Raw genomic sequence first — 19,391 nt, 5'->3', positions numbered from 1 at the left:
TCCGAAAATTTAAAAACAACTTAAGTTCCGAAAGAAATCTTCTTTTTTTCTTCTTTCTAACACTCTTTTCTATTGGCAGAATTTGAAATATGCACCAATGAAATAGAGGGTACAAATGAGATATTCGGCGAGTACAACAAAATGGCCGAGTCAGGGGGATCGTCATTCAAGAAAAGATCAAAATTCCAAGGTTCTCGACGCAGAGCCAAATCTGAATCTGGTAAAGGAAGAATTGATTAATATATGAATTGTTGGCTGATTTTCTACCTCCACTAAGATTTTCCCCCTGCATCTGTACATGTAAATTAAAAATTTGCAACGATAACAAATGCCAGAGTGCGTTCGAGGTCGCCGTTCCCGTTGTTCTCGTGCTCCGTTCTTAGAGTCGCAAACGACGAGAACATGTGCACACGAACGTGTTCTTTGTTCTTCGACCACACTACCTACAGAGGTGGTGTGAGTTCTTCCACCTCGAACCCGTTCTTGGGTTGCGTACTTGGCGTTCGGGATCGACAGGAATTTGTACTCGTACGAAGAACGGCGATCTTGAACACATGAGTTGAATGTGAAGGAGAATGCCGTTTGTTATTGCTGCAACGATGAAGAAAGCAGACTGGTGATATTAATGGCGCTGGTTCTGTAGAACGGTATTGTAAACCTTCAGAATCGGCGTGCACGATTGCATTTGGTAGTTTTATGGTTCTTTTCACAGGAGTCCCTTTAAACTGTTAAACTCGGCGAGATTCGTCAGTTTCTACTTTCTGTGAGCTTTTGAGATGACCACTTGTGAAATACTAATACATATGTTTGGTATCTCACAAGTGGCCATCTGAAAAGTTTACAGAAAGTTGATCGGCAGGAAAATCACATTTTTGGGATAAATTATTGGTTCTTTAATTTTTCATTGGGTCTAGGGGGAGTATGTACATGTACACTCCATCCACACTTCATGTTCCAGTGGTGGATATCGATGTTCAATAGTTATAGTTCATTTGTTTTGAAAACCATTGTCGCAAGCCACAGCTGAAATGTAGGATGCTCTCCCTTTTCACTCGTGGTTCTGCATAAAAAATTTCTCGTTTCTCATAGATATTAATGACACAATTCGGCATGTTTTGTATGGCTGTGAAAATGTTATTTTATTTTTCAAGAATGTGCAGTCATGGTTTAGGGATTTTTTTTCAGTAAATATTGTTGTTGATAAAAAAGACTTTTTTGCTGGGTAGCTCAGAAAATGAAATGATCAATTTGATTAATTATTATTTAAAGTACTTTGTGTATTGTTGCAAATGTAGAGGCAATCCGCCTTTGTTAAATAACTTTGTTACCACTTGGACAAATGTGTACAAAGTAAAAAGGCAGTTAGCATGCAAAAATGATTATGTAGATGTTTTTGAGAAGAAATGGAATGCATTTCATAAATTAAAAGATTTATAGATTTTAGATCATCCAGAATATATAATATGTAATTGTATACATTAGTCTATGTATCCTCGGAAGTTATTATCAATGTCATAACAGTACATTTGATATACATTTGATTCCTTTAAAGTTTGTGACAACCTATTAGATTAATATTATTTTGTATAGTGTACATATGATAAGCCAGAGTAATTTCATTCCTTTCTAATCCTCTTCCATTTCTTCTATCTTTGAATGAATGCCTATTAGAGTGGATGTATGAGTAAATGGTAGATAAATACCCTATATCCCCTAGTCAGGTGGGTTTGTAAGGGCTTGGTGTTAAAACTCTGACTGTCATTACGTGAATAAATGTTGTGTGAACCTGGGGAAAAAAAATTACACAATTCGGCAAATTGCTGAGCTTCTGAGCAAAGGCTAGTCTAGTTGGAGATTTAAACACTGTCGTAAGTCCTGGCTGAAATGTATGCTCCTCTCCTTTTTTAAAAGGGAGAGGCACATACATTTCAGCCGTAGTTTGTGATGATGTTTGAATTGAAACAGAATAGTTTTCAACCATTTGATTGAATTGAAACAGAATGCATTACTACATGTACATTAACATAGTACATAATTAGTAATACATTAATGAATCTGCAAGTTTTTATTTCAATTTCAGAGAGCAACAGTTCAGATGAGGAAGGCAATATTGCCATCAAGAAATCAAAAAAGTCACAACACAATCCTATGGTTCAAGGGGTATGCATCATTTAAACTAAAAATGAATTGTGAAAATCAACACGTCACACAAAAAGTAGAGCCTAGATTTTTTAAGAATTGCTTTAGGAATCACAATGTTCTTTCTAAAAGTGATTTCCATGTATTTGTGTGAAATACCCGAAATATTTTCATTTTGAATGTTTGAAACAAAATGTTATGATTATATTTTGCATCTGGTCCAATTATTTAGGCAAAAAAAACCCATAGATATTGCTCTTGTTTATAAAATGATATTATCACAGTTACAACAGTCAAATTTATGTTTAATTAATTTAACAGACTAAAGGATTTCGACTGAAGCATAAAGTAGATTACAACGAAAGTGAAAGTAACGATGAACGCAAAATATCAGTTAGCTACAAATCAAGTAGAACTGGGGTAAGTGATGACATTAAATATCAGTTAGCTACAAATCAAGTAGAACTGGGGTAAGTGATGACATTAAATATCAGTTAGCTACAAATCAAGTAGAACTGGGGTAAGTGATGACATTAAATATCAGTTAGCTACAAATCAAGTAGAACTGGGGTAAGTGATGACATTAAATATCAGTTAGCTACAAATCAAGTAGAACTGGGGTAAGTGATGACATTAAATATCAGTTAGCTACAAATCAAGTAGAACTGGGGTAAGTGATGACATTAAATATCAGTTAGCTACAAATCAAGTAGAACTGGGGTAAGTGATGACATTAAATATCAGTTAGCTACAAATCAAGTAGAACTGGGGTAAGTGATGACATTAAATATCAGTTAGCTACAAATCAAGTAGAACTGGGGTAAGTGATGACATTAAATATCAGTTAGCTACAAATCAAGTAGAACTGGGGTAAGTGATGACATTAAATATCAGTTAGCTACAAATCAAGTAGAACTGGGGTAAGTGATGACATTAAATATCAGTTAGCTACAAATCAAGTAGAACTGGGGTAAGTGATGACATTAAATATCAGTTAGCTACAAATCAAGTAGAACTGGGGTAAGTGATGACATTAAATATCAGTTAGCTACAAATCAAGTAGAACTGGGGTAAGTGATGACATTAAATATCAGTTAGCTACAAATCAAGTAGAACTGGGGTAAGTGATGACATTAAATATCAGTTAGCTACAAATCAAGTAGAACTGGGGTAAGTGATGACATTAAATATCAGTTAGCTACAAATCAAGTAGAACTGGGGTAAGTGATGACATTAAATATCAGTTAGCTACAAATCAAGTAGAACTGGGGTAAGTGATGACATTAAATATCAGTTAGCTACAAATCAAGTAGAACTGGGGTAAGTGATGACATTAAATATCAGTTAGCTACAAATCAAGTAGAACTGGGGTAAGTGATGACATTAAATATCAGTTAGCTACAAATCAAGTAGAACTGGGGTAAGTGATGACATTAAATATCAGTTAGCTACAAATCAAGTAGAACTGGGGTAAGTGATGACATTAAATATCAGTTAGCTACAAATCAAGTAGAACTGGGGTAAGTGATGACATTAAATATCAGTTAGCTACAAATCAAGTAGAACTGGGGTAAGTGATGACATTAAATATCAGTTAGCTACAAATCAAGTAGAACTGGGGTAAGTGATGACATTAAATATCAGTTAGCTACAAATCAAGTAGAACTGGGGTAAGTGATGACATTGTCAGTATAGAAGTTTTATCATGCAACCTTGTCAATTACAGCTAAAGTGTTGAAAACTAAATATACTAAGTCTTGTGCAATAGGAGATCTACAGATTTAACTCCCCTTTTTATATGCCCGTCATTAGATGGGACGTATTATGTTAAGGCGCTGTCTGTTCGGCTGTCCGTCCGTCCAACCTGGGTCATGTTTTCCGGACTTTTTTCCATAACAGATGCCTGTACAACTTTGAAATTTGGTCACAATATCTCCCTCAAGAATAGTAAGAGTGAGTTTGGAGTTTGCATTTCTGCTGGATTGGTCCATCCTTGACCTACTCTAGGGCTATAAGTAGGTCAAACAGTTTTCCGGACTTTTTTCATTACAGATATTGCCCTGAAATTTACACATAAGCTTCATTTCAGAGGAATGCAAGTTCAGTTTGCATTTCAACTGGATTGGTTCGTCCGTCTGTGACCTACATGAGGATTAAAAGTAGGTCAAACAGTTTTCTGGGCTTTTTTTCATTATGGATACAGAAATTGTCCTGAAATTTAGTCAAAGGCTTCCTCTTGGAGGAATACAAGTTCAGTTTGCATTTCAGTTGGATTGGTCCATCCATGACCTACTTTTCAGCTAAAAATAGGTCAAGCAGTTTTCCAGGCTTTTTTTCATTATGGATACAAATATTGCCCTGATATTTAGTGATAGGCTTTCTCTCTTAGACTAAAAATAGGTTAGAGAGTTTTCTGGGCTTTTTAGCCGAGTTGCGTAGCAAATCTCGGCTTTTGAATTGGCGAAGGCCGGCGGGCGGCATCCACAATTAGCTTGTCCAGTCTTTAACTTTCATACTTTTTAGTGCATCTTTGTGAGACTTACATAACATGATCGCATTCTAAAGAGGAATGTTCCTATTTATTTTGAGGTCAAAGGTCAAGGTCTCTTTCACTATATACTGTAGATTTGAGCTTGCCTCTAACTTTTATACATGTACTTGCTGGTGCATGATTATCAGACTTCAAATCCTGATGACATTCTAGATTCATGTTGCTTTTGAAAATCCAAAGGTCAAGATCATTATCACACTAAATACCTATTGCGACCATTCAAAGCTTCATACTTATAAACTATATTAAATACGTACATATTTTTACTTCGTGAATACAAGCATGCATAATTTTCAAACTGTAACTCTGCCATATGCATCTTTGATGCGTTTTAGCGATTTTTTCATTATAGATACAGATATTGCCCTGATATTTAGTCAGAGGCTTCCTCTCGGAGGAATACAAGTTCAGTTTGCATTTCACCTGGATTGGTCCATCCTTGACCTACTTTTGGACTAAAAATAGGTCAGAGTTTTCCAGGCTTTTTTTCATTATGAATACAGATATTGCCCTGATATTTAGTCAAAGATTTGCTCTCGGAGGAATACAAGTTCTTTTTGCATTTCAGCTGGATTGGTCCATCCTTGACCTACTTTTGGACTAAAAATAGGTCAGACAGTTTTCCGGGCTTTTTTTCATTATGGATACAGATATTGCCCTGATATTTAGTCAAAGGTCCAAAAGTGCATAATATGCTTCCAGGTTGAATTTCACTGTCCGACGGGTGTATATTGTACCGTTTGCGGTACTCTTGTTAAACTGTATCATAATATGTAAATTCGTTATTTTTGTCTCAGAGATATATTCTACTGCAGCTCAATGTTGTTATCTTCTAAATTAAAATTCAAGTTATCTCCCTGGATCTGTATGTTTGAGCTTTGTGGTAGTTTTCATTGTGATGTGGTGGTGGCTAAATTTCAGAAGTTCGATTTTCTTAGCCTATCTAGAGTGATTTAAAGTCATGACATTGTGTGCTTGTGTTGTAAGGAAACTCAATTTTCGAAAATTCAGAATATAGTTTCAATTTAGGGAGAGTGAATTTATCATTCCAGTTTAACCATTAGTTTCTGTATTGTTATATTGTGATTTCCTGCTTTGTAGAAGCAAGGGGGACCAAATGAAATGTAATGTTATGTCCTGGAGGGATTTGTGCTTTGTAGAAGCAAGGGGGACCAAATGAACTGTAATGTTTAAAAGTCGTGGAGTGATTTGTGTTTTGTAGAAGCAAGGGGGACCAAATGAAATGTAATGTTAAGTCGTGGAGTGATTTGTGCTTTGTAGAAGCAAGGGGGACCAAATGAAATGTAATGTTATGTCGTGGAGTGATTTGTGCTTTGTAGAAGCAAGGGGGACCAAATGAAATGTAATGTTTAAAAGTCGTGGAGTGATTTCGTGCTTTGTAGAAACAAGGGGGACCAAATGAAATGTAATGTTAAGTCGTGGAGTGATTTGTGCTTTGTAGAAGCAAGGGGAACCAAACGAAATGTAATGTTAAGTCATGGAGTGATTTTGTGCTTCGTAGAAGCTGGGAGGGGGGGGGGGGGGGGGGGGGGGGAGGCCAAATGAAATATAATGTTATGTCGTGGAATGATTTTGTGTTTTGTAGAAGCGGGAGGGACCAGATGATATGGGAGCCACAGCTACTGTTGAAATTGACACAGAACGTGACAAAGATGCCCAAGCCATCTTTGAAAAATCTCAGGAAATCAGCAAGGTAATGGATATTGCCAGTGTTTATACAACAGTGTGCGTATTTCTGAACTTCAGACCATATAGTTGTCTTCAGGGTATGGCCTCCGATCAACACTTTCTTCAACTGACTCAAAACATATTACCTTTAATTCTTTCAAAAATTTATCTAGATAACAACATACACTAGTAGAAATTAAATTATTATTTTTTAGGTCACCTGAGTAAACTCAGGTGACCTATTGCAATTGGTTTCCGTCCGTCGTCATGCATCGTGCGTTAACAATTGAACATTTTTAACTTCTTAATAACTACCAGTCCAATTCTTTTCAAATTTGGTATGAAGCATCATTGGGACAAAGGGGACATAAATTGTAAATTTCAGGACTCCAGCACCCCTGGGTCTCTAGGGTGAGGCAAAAATTGCCCAAAATTGACCAATTTTCAAAAATCTCCTTTTCAAGACCACATACATGTAAGAAAAACTAAATGCATAGTGATGTAGAGCAGGAAAGCCTCTACCTAAATTGTAAATTTCATGATCCCCAGGGTAGGGGTTCTGACCCCAGGACAGGGCCAAACTTGTTATATTGTGTTTATGTGGAAAACACTTAAATTACATCTTCTTTAATGCTATCGATACTAAATTGAAAGTAAATAGATATTTAGGAAGAACAGGTAGTCCTTTACCAAAATTGTAAATTTGATGATTCCAGGAGTAGGGGTTTTTGTATCAAGGTGGGGCCAAAATGGTCAGTTATTAAATGTGTGAACAATAGACATTTTTAACTTCTTCTTGATAACTATCATTCCAATTCTTTTCAAATTTGGTATTAAACATATTTGGAACAAGGGGAACATAAATTGTAAATTTCAGGACTCCTGCACTCCTGGGGCCTTAGGGGTGGGGCAAAAACTGCCCAAAATTGACCAATTTTCAAAAATCTTCTTCTCAAAAACCACACACATGTAAGAAAAACTAAATGCATAGTGATGTAGAGCAGGAAGGCCTCTACCAAAATTGTAAATTTCATGATCCCCAGGGTAGGGGTTCTGACCCCAGGACAGGGCCAAACTTGTTATATAGTGTTTATGTGGAAAGGGGCAGGGCAAAAACTGCCCCAAAATGACAAATTTTCGTAAATCTTCTTCTCAATGACCACACACATGTAAGAAAAACTGAATGCATAGTAGTGATGTAGAGCAGGAAAGCCTCTACCAAAATTGTAAATTTCATGATCCCTGGGGTAGGGGTTCTGACCCCAAAGCGGGGCCTAACTTGTTATATAGTGTTTATGTGTAAAACACTTAAATAACATTTTCTTTAGTGCTTTTGATACTAAATTTAAACTAAATGGATAGAGCAGTTAGCCTTTTACCAAAATTGTAAATTTGATTTTCCCCAGAGTAAGGGTTTTGACCCCAGGGTGGGGCCAAATTTAGTATATATAGCATTTATGCGTAAGTTTGCTGATACGTACTGTATAAAATCTAAATGCATACCAGAAAAGGATGAATTGTACAAATAATGGTGAATTTCACAACCCAGGGTTATGACTTTAGGATGAGTCCAAATTAGTCATATTTTGATGTTTTAATGTTAATACACCTATTATCTAAAGCCTTTCATCAGTGTATGCACTTTTGAGGGCAGTGAAGTTTTAAGAACACATCTTGTTTTATACTGTTGCCGAACATTAGAATTTAGTTAAGATATTCAGAACAGGAAATTTTTTCTAGATTTCATAGCCCATGGAAGTAGTGATACTTTTTCAACAGTATTCAGGTGACCGATAAGGCCTGTGGGCCTCTTGTTTCAAATTGAGTTAGAAATTCTTTCTAAGTCTACATTTTTGTGCCCCGTAATCAGAGATTCAGGAGCACAGAGTTTCTCTTCTGTCTGTTTTAGCTCACTTCTGTCGTTGTTGTAAACTTTTCACATTTTCATCTTCTTCTCCAGAACCACAGGGTCAATTTCAACCAAACTTGGCCAAAAGCATCCTTGGGTGAAGGGCTTTCAAGTTTGTTCAAATGAAGGGCCATGCCCCTTTCAAAGGGGAGATAATCACATAAATGCAAAATTTGGGTAGGGTCATTTAAAAATCTTTTTCTTTAGAACCACTGGGCCAGAGGAGCTGACATTTACATAAAAGCTTCCTGACATAGTGCAGATTCAAGTTTTTTCAAATCATGGTCCCTGGGGGTAGATTGGGGCCACAATAGAGGATCAAAGTTTTACATAGAAATATATAGGGGAAATCTTTAAAAATCTTCTTCTCAAGAACCAATGAGCCAAAAGAGCTGACATTTACCTGAAAGCTTCCTGACATAGTGCAGATTCAAGTTTGTTCAAATCATGGCCCCCGGGGGTAGGATGGGGCCACAATAGAGGATCAAAGTTTTACAAAAAAATATACAGGGAAAATCTTTAAAAATCTTCTTCTCCACAACCAATAGGCCAGAAGAGCTGAGATTTACATAAAAGCTTCCTGAAAAAGTGCAGCTGAAAAAGTGCAGATTCAAGTTTGTTCAAATCATGGTCCTCGGGCATAGGTTGGGGCCACAATAGGGGATCAAAGTTTTACACAGAAATATATAGGGAAAATCTTAAAAAATCTTCTCAAGAATCAATTAGCTAGAAGAGCTGAAATTTACATGAAAGCTTCCTGACATAGTGCAGATTCAAGTTTGTTCAAATCATGGCCCCTGGGGTAGGTTTGGGCCACAATATGGAATCAAAGTTTTACATAAAAATATATAGGGAAAATCTTTTAAAATCTTCTTCTCCACAACCAATGGGTCAGAAGAGCTGAGATTTACATAAAAGCTTCCTGAAAAAGTGCAGATTCAAGTTTGTTCAAATCATGGTCACCGGGGGTAGGTTGGGGCCACAATAGGGGATCAAAGTTTTAAATAGAAATATATAGAGAAAATCTTTAAAAATCTTCATCTCAAGAACCATTGGGCCAAAGAAGTTGACATTTACATGAAAGCTTTCTGACATAGTGCAGATTCAAGGTTGTAAAAACCATGGCCTCCAGGGGTAGGTTGGTGCCACAATAGGGACGAAGGTTTTACATGCAAATATATATATGGAAAGTCTTCAGATAAGGGCCAAGGTGACTCAGGTGAGTGATGTGACCCATGGGCCTCTTGTTCTGTTCATCAGCAAAATCTTTAACCTTGCTTATAACTTTTGAATGGAATATTCATATTTCACACGTGTATACCTTGTGACAAGACGTTTCTTTTGGTACCAAAATGTGTGACCTTCATCTTGGAATTTGACCTACTTTTTAAAAACTTCAACCTAGGCCATAACTTTTGAATTGTGATAGGGATTTCATATGTGGACTGGTAATTCTTTTGACAAGACTTTCCTTTTACCTCATGACGTTGGTTTTAACCTACTTTTGATAAACTTTAACCTACATATATGCCATAATTTTTGAATTTTTAGTGATGAGGCCAATTTTCAAATCCGTTCAGAGGAGGTAAAAAAAAAAGTTCAAATGACAAAATGTTTAGTAATAAAAATGAACTTGATTTGAGGTCAATGTTTTATTATCAACTTTAATATTCTCTTCACTGTCAACTTAAGACGGTGGTATATAGCGACTATTGTGCACATTGACAACAATGTTGTTTCCTTCAAAAATGTTATTTGTTTATTAAATTAACTTTCTATCATTATCAAATGTCCATTGTTTACCGTTTAGTTATGTAAATCCCAAAAGAACCACATCGTTTTTCCATTCAAAAGATGGCATCCATGACCTATATAGGGACACATTAATCACCTGAAGTACTAAAATCCTGACTGACCTTACCAAGCATATATTTTGTCTAAAAATTTACTTATAAGTTTTAAAGTCTTATTTATGAAGTCAAGTAAAGTTATAAATAAAATTCATGAACCCTATAAACATTTATTCAAAAATTCTGAATTTAATATAGGTCAGATCAATTTATTGTTGGTAGTCAACAAATTTTATACAATGAATGAATTCAATAATGTTAAACATGTTTTCAACCTCCTTCAATATATGAAGAATTACACGTATTAATTATGAAGAATATTTCTTTAAAATTCATTATAAGAATTTAAAAGTGTATCCTCGGCAAAATGTATTCCTGGTAAGTTCAGGTAGGGTTATACTTGTTTAGGTAATTAGTGCAACCCAATGTACGTCATGGATGCCATCTGAAAACAAGTGTTTGATTTACATATCTATATGGTATGCAATGCATAACTAATGCTAATTAGAAGTTAATTTCATAAAAACAGATAACTTATTGGAAGCAAAAAGCATTATTACTAAGGTGCAGAATAAATTGTTAGCACTGGCTGAAGTTGACTGATATTCCACACATGACACATGAATATTATGGACTGTCCAGAGATTTCGACAGAGGCGTCTGTCCAAATATCCAGTCCGGCAAAATCTATTTTCTTTTCATTCTTTCTTCTTGTTTTTTGTGAAAAGGAAAAATTACAGCGTCGGAAATATAAAAAGGAGTGAAAAACCATTTTATTTTTTTTTCCAACATCTCAAAAATTCAGTGCGGCAGATCCGTAAACCAACTCAATAAAAAAAAAGGCCTAAAGCTTTCATATTTCACGTGTTTATTCCTTGTGGCAAGGTCTTTCTTTGCATAACATAATTACTTTGCTGCCATATGAAGGCATCAGTGTTTCACAAACACATCTTGTTTTTTAAATCAAGACAAAGCATTAGAAATTTCTGAATTTGGTATAAATAATTGTAATGGTCACTGAAATGGATTACTTTCAAAGTAAGTCCTCACCCCTAACGACCTTTACTACATCTCCTATTTAATCCAACACTGATAACAGTATTTAATTGCCGTTCACTAAGTCGGTGATACATATATTCCCAATTTTTCCATACAAAAACATCTACGATATCAAATATTATGAGGAATAAAGTAGTTGTAAAAGGTTGATATTTAAAAAGCTTTATGACAATGTGTGAAACTTTTTCTGTATGATAGACAGTAGGTCTACCACATTTCAAATTCTACAGACCTGACTACATGTAATTTATTACGGACCAACAACAAAATAATAAATGCCCTTAATTTTTATTGTACTCATTATTTGTATTTCATTCTTTCGTAACTTCACAGGGTTTGACATTTACTTTTTTGAGCACTAGACCAGTTGGGCTACTTCAAAATTAATGATTTTTACTTGAGCTGACCTTACATCCACTAGCTTTGACCAACTTTCCAGAAAAAAACTGATAGTTTCTACATATTTAGATGCAATGACAAACGTTAAGTTTCAACTAAAACGTATTGTCTCAAAAAAAATCCATAGTCTCGTCATTCAATTTGATGCTTTTATTTTCAAACACATTAATTTTCTGTTTCTTTAAATTCTACCCGGCCCGGAAATTTTTAGTTAATTTAGAATAAAATGACCTCAACCAATTTTTTTTTCAATTTCTATTTCATAAGCCCTGCTTTGTTTCTTCCCAACCTTTTCCTTTTTTCTCTTGGGACATCTTTCCTAGAGGACGAGAAGTCATATTTTAATACAGAGACATTCCCACATATATGTCAACACCGAAAAATGGCTGTTTATAATTAACTTATACCATCGTCTCTGTTTTATACCATAGACTGTGTTTTTCCTTCAAATCTTTCTACCAGAGTCTACTCTGCTCTGTTTTTTGCCAATAGATAATAGCAACATACTTTAATTGAATTGAAAAAGAGCATTTATTACAAATGGCAATGTAAGTAAAAACAATATACATGTAGCAGTATTGTCCTATATAAAATATATGTCACACCTGTCACAAGGAAAATGAGAACAATCCAAAAAGGTACATACAATACAATAAGACGAAAGTTAATCCAAGTGCGCGAATCCTCCCTAAAGAAGCCCCACTGTGTCCACCGTAAGAAATCTGCACTTCATCACGATTCAGATTTAAATTTTCATCCACACGGCTGTCTAAACTGTTTAACACAAATTGTTCAAATCTCCACACAAATGAGTGACCAAGAATAAGAACTTTTTTGGTCATATCAAATTCGTTTTAGTAAAAAGGGAGGTAAACAGAACAGCCATAGGTCAGCCTGTTTGTACAGAAGTACTATTGGTTAAATTTACTTCTATTTACATTGCTCGAGCTGATCGAGATAATATTAATGGAACGGACGATAGAGCTACCAAGTACCTCGTAAAACACAACGGAAATCCATCAGAACATCCTAAAACGCTTCTCAAATTCTTTTCCCTAGCTTCTAAAATGACAGTAAACAAAGATCGCGTGATAAAGGTAATGGAGTTTATTAGATAAGAATCTAAACTGTAAATATGACAAATCCGGAAGATACAAAAATAATAATTGATAATAGAGATGATATAGATTCCTTTATGCTTCACATAAATACAAGTAATTTATCAATTTGATAAATACTTTCTTATATATTTCATTCACTGTTTTTTAAAAAATGAAAGTGAATTCAATTTATATCTATTTATTCAAAACTTTAACTTTACACACATTAACACAGAGTAGATCATAAAACATTCCGATCGCTACTTACTTATTAAAACTTAGAGTAGAGATTATGTCATCACGCGGTTCAAAATTGCTTGCAAACTCTTTACAATTATTTTTTTTTTTTTTTAGAATAAAATATCTTTTGGTTTAAAGTAAAGTACATTTATTGGATATAATGAAGTTTGATTATAAGGAACTGTTTTTTGCCCTAGAGGTTCGCTATAACCGTGTTTTACTGTTATTGTTCTTTAAAATGTAAAAAAAAAACCACTGTGTAACTGTCTTGAAGTCTGCATTTAATTTAATTCATTTTATAGACAAATCGGTCTTAAAAGAGTCACCGTATAAAAGGTATTTTTAGTGAGACACAAAGTTAGTGATTTTTCCATAAATTATGTGTATATATACACTGTATTTAACGAGAGTTAATTTGAGCAACTTCATAATTCCAAGAAATATATAACTATTACTTTAGATATGGAATAAATATTAGAAATATTAATTTTTTTTGCAATCTCAACACTATTACTAATACTGCTGAAATTAAATCCTCACTAAAAATTCTGCTTATACAGTACCAGACATACTTTTTATAGATTTTGTCTATCGGTTTACCGTTGATTTCTCACACTGATGTGGTCCATCCTATCATTTGATAAACTTCAGATCATTTTTATGTCTAACAGAATTGTGAAAAATTTCCATATTTACGAAACCTGAAAACATTTTCATAAGAAAGAAAAAATAAATAAGAATGGAGACTCAATAGATACAGAAAGTAGAACCATGAATAGAAGGAGAAAGAGAAAACTTGATCAACTCAGACTTTAACATATTTACAGGATCTTAAAGGGACTGGTTCACGTTTTTTGAAAGAAATGTTTATCATTTTTGATGTTGAAAATTAAAAATATAACTCATTTAATGTTGACAACCAAAATTTGGACCATCTGAATGCAAGGATAAGAGCAGTATCTTAGCTTTGATTCTGTGTTATGTAAACAAAGACTCGAGTCTTTTTATGTAAACAAACAAACCAGTGAAACGTTAATTTTTGTAATTTAAAGCATCTTCATTTTGTACAATCACAAATTTTAACTTTTAAATGATACATTTTACTTAAAGTATACTTGAAATATGATATATCTAATAAACTTGGATCAATATCCCTTTATTTTGAAAACTTTGTAAACAATAACACACTTCAATCTTTGTTTTCAAAACAAATAATAAACTCTCTATAATGAGCTTCTGTCTTGATGAATAACCTTAATTTTTTTATGAAACCTTCTATTAAAACATATTAGACTATAGATTTTGATCATTTAAAGTGAAAAACAAAATTTGAGGGGAAATCGTGAATCAGTCCCTTTAAGGCAATTATTTAGTATAAATACAAATATGTTCCTATCACATTCAAAGGAAACATCAGTAAAGAGATCAAAGCCAACCACACATAAAGCATGACACTGTTGAGTGTTAACCAACGAACAAGTGCAGATAACGAACAATTATCAATCTTATAAATCCTAGACAGAATATAAAATTCAGAGTAGGGCAAACATGGACTCCTGGATATGTGGGGACATGGCTGTACAAAAGGTTTCAAATTGAATATATCTCAGGGGGGTTGGTTGGTTGGTTACATTTTACATTTAAACCCTATGCCAAACGTTCAAAACATACAGCTTTAAAAGCTTTGTACTGAACCATTAATTTGTACATGTCAGGTGATGATTTCTTTCATGTAGGCTTTGTACTGAACCATTAATTTGTACATGTCAGGTGATGATTTTTTTCATGTAGGCTTTGTACTGAACCATTAATTTGTACATGTCAGGTGATGATTTCTTTCATGTAGGCTTTGTACTGAACCATTAATTTGTACATGTAAGGTGATGATTTTTTTTGTGTAGGCTTTGTACTGAACCATTAATTTGTACATGTCAGGTGATGATTTTTTTCGTGTAGGCTTTGAAGGGAATGGAAGATGACAAAGTGTACAGGGGAATAAACAACTATGCTCCGATCATCGAGAAGAAGGACACGGCCCAGGGCAATGCCTCCAGTGGCATGGTGAGGTAGGGACGGTCTTCTAATTCTCCAGTGGCATGGTGAAGTAGGGACGGTCTTCTAACAGCCAAGGGCAATGCCTCCAGTGGCATGGTGAGGTAGGGACAGCCTTCTAATTCTCCAGTGGCATGGTGAAGTAGGGACGTTCTTCTAACAGCCCAGGGCAATGCCCCCAGTGGCATGGTGAGGTAGGGACAGTCTTCTAACAGCCCAGGGCAATGCCCCCAGTGGCATGGCGAGGTAGGGACAGTCTTCTAACAGCCCAGGGCAATGCCTCCAGTGGCATGATGAGGTAGGGACAGTCTTCTAATTTTCCAGTGGCATGATGAGGTAAGAACAGTCTTCTAACAGCCGAGGGCAATGCCTCCAGTGGCATGGTGAGGTAGGGACGGTCTTCTAATTCTCCAGTGGCATGGTGAAGTAGGGACGGTCTTCTAACAGCCAAGGGCAATGCCTCCAGTGGCATGGTGAGGTAGGGACAGTCTTCTAATTCTCCAGTGGCATGGTGAGGTAGGAACAGTCTTCTAACAGCCGAGGGCAATGCCTCCAGTGGCATGGTGAGGTAGGAACGGTGTTCTAACTCTCCAGTACAATAAAGGGCAATGCCTCCAGTGGCAATTGAGCGCTTGGGGCCTTTGATCAGGGAGGGATCTTAATTATGTCACAACTGCTGTGACACGGGACCTCAGTTTTTGCAGTCTCATCTAAAGTCACCTTTTACGACAAGCTAGGGGTACTGAGGAGTGAGGACCTATTCTAACCTGGATCCCCACGGGAGTTATTTAATTTAGAGCTTCTACCATGTATGATAATAGATAAAGATTGTCATGATTCAGTGCAACATCTATTAGCTCTCTTGCTTCACTGTCATGGGCTAAAAGTCAAAATTAATATGAATCCCACTAGAATTAGTTGCAGGCACAATACAGTGTTTGGGGTGCATGTATGGTATCTCAGGGGTGTTTATGAAGATAATATATTGTGATGTAAGATTGAGGTAAATGGAGCCTTTAACTTGCACATTTCTCAGTAGAATTCACTCTGTTGACTTTATTATTACTCTGTACTTAGGAAGGGCCCTGTGAGGGCACCAGCACATCTCCGAGCCACTGTGAGGTGGGACTACCAACCCGACATCTGTAAAGATTACAAAGAAACAGGCTTCTGTGGATTTGGAGGCAAGTCAGAAATAAATGATAATTTATAGCGTAGAATTTGGAATACAGTAAAACATGTTTGTAATCAGCATGTATGCTTGTAACGAATTAATGCTTATTGCAAAGTGATATTTATTTCCCCATGAAAGGAAAATAACAAAAATGTTATTGGATATTATGAAGTTTGGTTATAACGGACTGTTTTTCACTGTCCCTGGGGGTTCGCTTTTTTAGACGGGACGTATTATGGCACAGCGATGTCCGTTCGGGGTTTTCTCTTTATAATTTCATTTCCCTTTTACATATCATTCTGAAACTTGCCGTGTAGCTTCTTTGTGGGTCACTCTAGATCATACTGCAATTTTGATCCATTTTGACCTTTTTTCAAGGAGCTTTGCCCCTTTATTTGGAAATAATTATTATATGGAGGGTACATAATTTGTCCGCCCTACTCCTCCCACAGTTTTCAAGCGAGAGCCTTCTTATTTTGTGGAGTGTTTGTATGGGTATTGAAGATGTGCATGTGGGATGGATTTTGATTTTCTACAATTTTTGAGAAAATTACAGGTTGTTGAACTTAGTCTATTTGGAAATTAATATTCTATGGAGGGTACATAATTTGTCCACCCTACAGTTTTCGAATGAGGACCATCTTATTTTGTGAGTGTTTGTATGGGTATTGAAGATGTGCATCTGGGGAAGGATTTTGATTTTCTTCCATTTTTGAAAAAATTACAGGTTGTTGAACTTGGTCCATTTTGAGGAAACTCGATTTTTAAGCTAAGACCCTTTGTTCATATGAAAGTTTGTCACAGCCTCATGATGGCTGATACTACCTGAAGCAAAGTTATACAAATTATAGCAAGAAAAACACCCTATGTAAGCATTTCACGGGCGTATTATGTACCGTTTGCGGTACACTTGTTACTATATGTTACTGGTACACATATGAATCATCCTTTTTTTCTTTGAAATTTACACACTTTAATATTTTTTTACACTGATTGTGCTGTAGGAGATGTAACCTGTTACTTTTATAAAGATATGTTTTTTCAGATAGTTGTAAATTTTTGCATGACAGAAGTGACTATAAACATGGCTGGCAGTTAGAGAGGGAAATGGATGAAGGCCGCTATGGAAAAAACGGTGAGAAGGAATTATTGATATACATACTGTATACACTAAATGTCTTATACATGTATCAATGTGGCATATTAATATACACCTGGCCACTTAGATATTATTACTTGAAATGATAATGATTTAGATTCAAATCCCCAAATGTGTTACATTTTTAAAATACTGTATGTTGGAAAATACATGTATTTCAGATTTCAATTGTGCCAAAGTGTTAATTACATGTATGAAAATGGTATATGTTTTCCTGGTATCAGGGTTTGAAATTAACTTATACGCTTTAAAATACATGGGTTCTGTTTTAAAATAGACATGATATTTTAGTGAGCTTAAGAAAATGTGATGCAGAGTCGGAGAGAGTCCTCATGATGACTTTGACCTGAGCCGAAAAATCGCTTAATTGTATATTATTTGAAAGACAGTTACGATTTATTTTGTTAATCAATGCTGCAGCAAAACATCAAGTGACATAAGATTTTGCCAACAGACTGTTCCTTGTTCTTCCATAAAAAAAATATAAGCTTCATTTGGCAGTTGTATCTCAGATGTTGATAGAACTCTGAAAAATATTATAACATCTGTTAAATAGGACATCAGAATACATGCACAGTACAATGATATTATTTGGATAATTATTGCGTCTGTCAAATTGAGAGACTCAGTTTACACACTTTAGTAGAGAGATGTTAGACTTAATCAACTAAGAAAATTCATAAAAAAATTGCAAAAAGTTTTTTGATTTGGATAGTTTCTATGATTTTTATAGGTAAATATTTAAAAATGAGAAAATGTGTGATTCTTTTTTTTTTGGGGGGGGGGGGGGTATATTTTTAAAACATTCATCAATACTGGCCCAATCCAGTTTTTATCAGCAACAAAGCATGGAGCCTGTCTGGTGCTAACAATGTGACTTTTATAGATGAAGGGAACTATGAAATCAGCAGTGATGAGGACGAGCTGCCATTTAAATGCTTCATATGCCGACAGAACTTCACCAATCCAGTAATGACAAAGTAAGTAGAAGATGATTACTCAAGGGACACAATGAAATCAAAAGTTTTGTCATGTGAACTTTAGGTTTCTGTCTTAGGAGATTTGCATCAAGAAATGCAAGTTCTCTGTGGACTGGCATGTAATTTAAATGATCAATTTCAGATTCTTTGGAAGTGTGATAGGCATGTGCTTTTGAAATTTTTCGTGTGAATCAGATTGTCAGCAGCACAAATGTTTTTGCTCAAACTTTAAAAAGAATCTATCTGGTTAATGTCCAGTGTGAGCAAAACTGTGGTTTACTTACACTAATTAGAAATTTTATGCTCTGATAATCAACAGCTTTGTGATCTGATTATTGACAGTGTGATCTGATTATTGACAGTGTGATCTGATAATTGACAGTGTGATCTGATTATTGACAGTGTGATCTGATAATTGACAGTGTGATCTGATTATTGACAGTGTGATCTGATTATTGACAGTGTGATCTGATAATTGACAGTGTGATCTGATTTTGCAGATGTAAGCACTATTTCTGTGAGAAGTGTGCGTTAGCTCAGTACAAGAAATCAAAGAGGTGTTTTGTCTGCAATGAACAAACCATGGGAGTGTTTAACCCAGCCAAAGGTATGTATGTAGACTGTTGTTGTATATGTAGACTGTTGTTGTATGTAGACTGTTGTTGTATATGTAGACTGTTGTTGTATATGTAGACTGTTGTTGTATATGTAGGCTGTTGTTGGGGTTTTTTCAGGAGACCTAGCGAGTACTGCATATCAAGAAAATTTGTTGCATACATATTTTAGCACAAGTGCAAGTGCCAAGACATTAGTGCAAATTAAGTTTAGCACATTGTCGATTTTTTTGCAAAATACATTTGATGCAGATTTTGTAGTTTGACCCTAACCCTATTTTTCCAATAGCTTCTGATCAATTTCTAACTAATATGCAGGAAAACTATTGATCACTTTTCTCATGATAAAATGGGTGGATGGACAGACATAATATGTCATAATGTCTAAAACAAAAAAAGGAAGCAAAGGCTGACTATATTTAACTTATTTTACTGCAGACTTTAGTAAGTCACTATTGAAAACTTGTATTACATGA

The 19,391-nt window shown here is 35.2% G+C and overlaps 1 protein-coding gene across 2 annotated transcripts in view; it reads left to right on the top strand.

The window, feature by feature from the left end:
• The first annotated feature begins 5 nt into the window (after positions 1-5).
• The window catches only part of LOC125646814 (E3 ubiquitin-protein ligase RNF113A-like), a 27,030-nt gene continuing 7,644 nt past the window's right edge, over positions 6-19,391 (top strand). Inside the window, exons 1-9 of one of the 2 annotated variants that reach the window (XM_056141457.1) lie at positions 6-220; positions 2,081-2,160; positions 2,461-2,559; positions 6,297-6,404; positions 14,893-15,002; positions 16,066-16,172; positions 17,208-17,297; positions 18,208-18,301; positions 18,802-18,908. In XM_056141457.1, coding sequence (XP_055997432.1) covers positions 142-220; positions 2,081-2,160; positions 2,461-2,559; positions 6,297-6,404; positions 14,893-15,002; positions 16,066-16,172; positions 17,208-17,297; positions 18,208-18,301; positions 18,802-18,908 — 874 coding nt within the window. In that variant the 5' untranslated portion in view covers positions 6-141. The remainder of the gene's footprint in view (positions 221-2,080; positions 2,161-2,460; positions 2,560-6,296; positions 6,405-14,892; positions 15,003-16,065; positions 16,173-17,207; positions 17,298-18,207; positions 18,302-18,801; positions 18,909-19,391) is intronic. The other variant, XM_048873359.2, reaches the window with a different exon arrangement.

Source organism: Ostrea edulis, chromosome 6 (genome assembly GCF_947568905.1).
Source record: "Ostrea edulis chromosome 6, xbOstEdul1.1, whole genome shotgun sequence".
NCBI lineage: Eukaryota > Metazoa > Mollusca > Bivalvia > Ostreida > Ostreidae > Ostrea > Ostrea edulis.
Note: the sequence above shows the minus strand (reverse complement) of the source record. Positions and strands in the feature narration are given on the sequence as shown.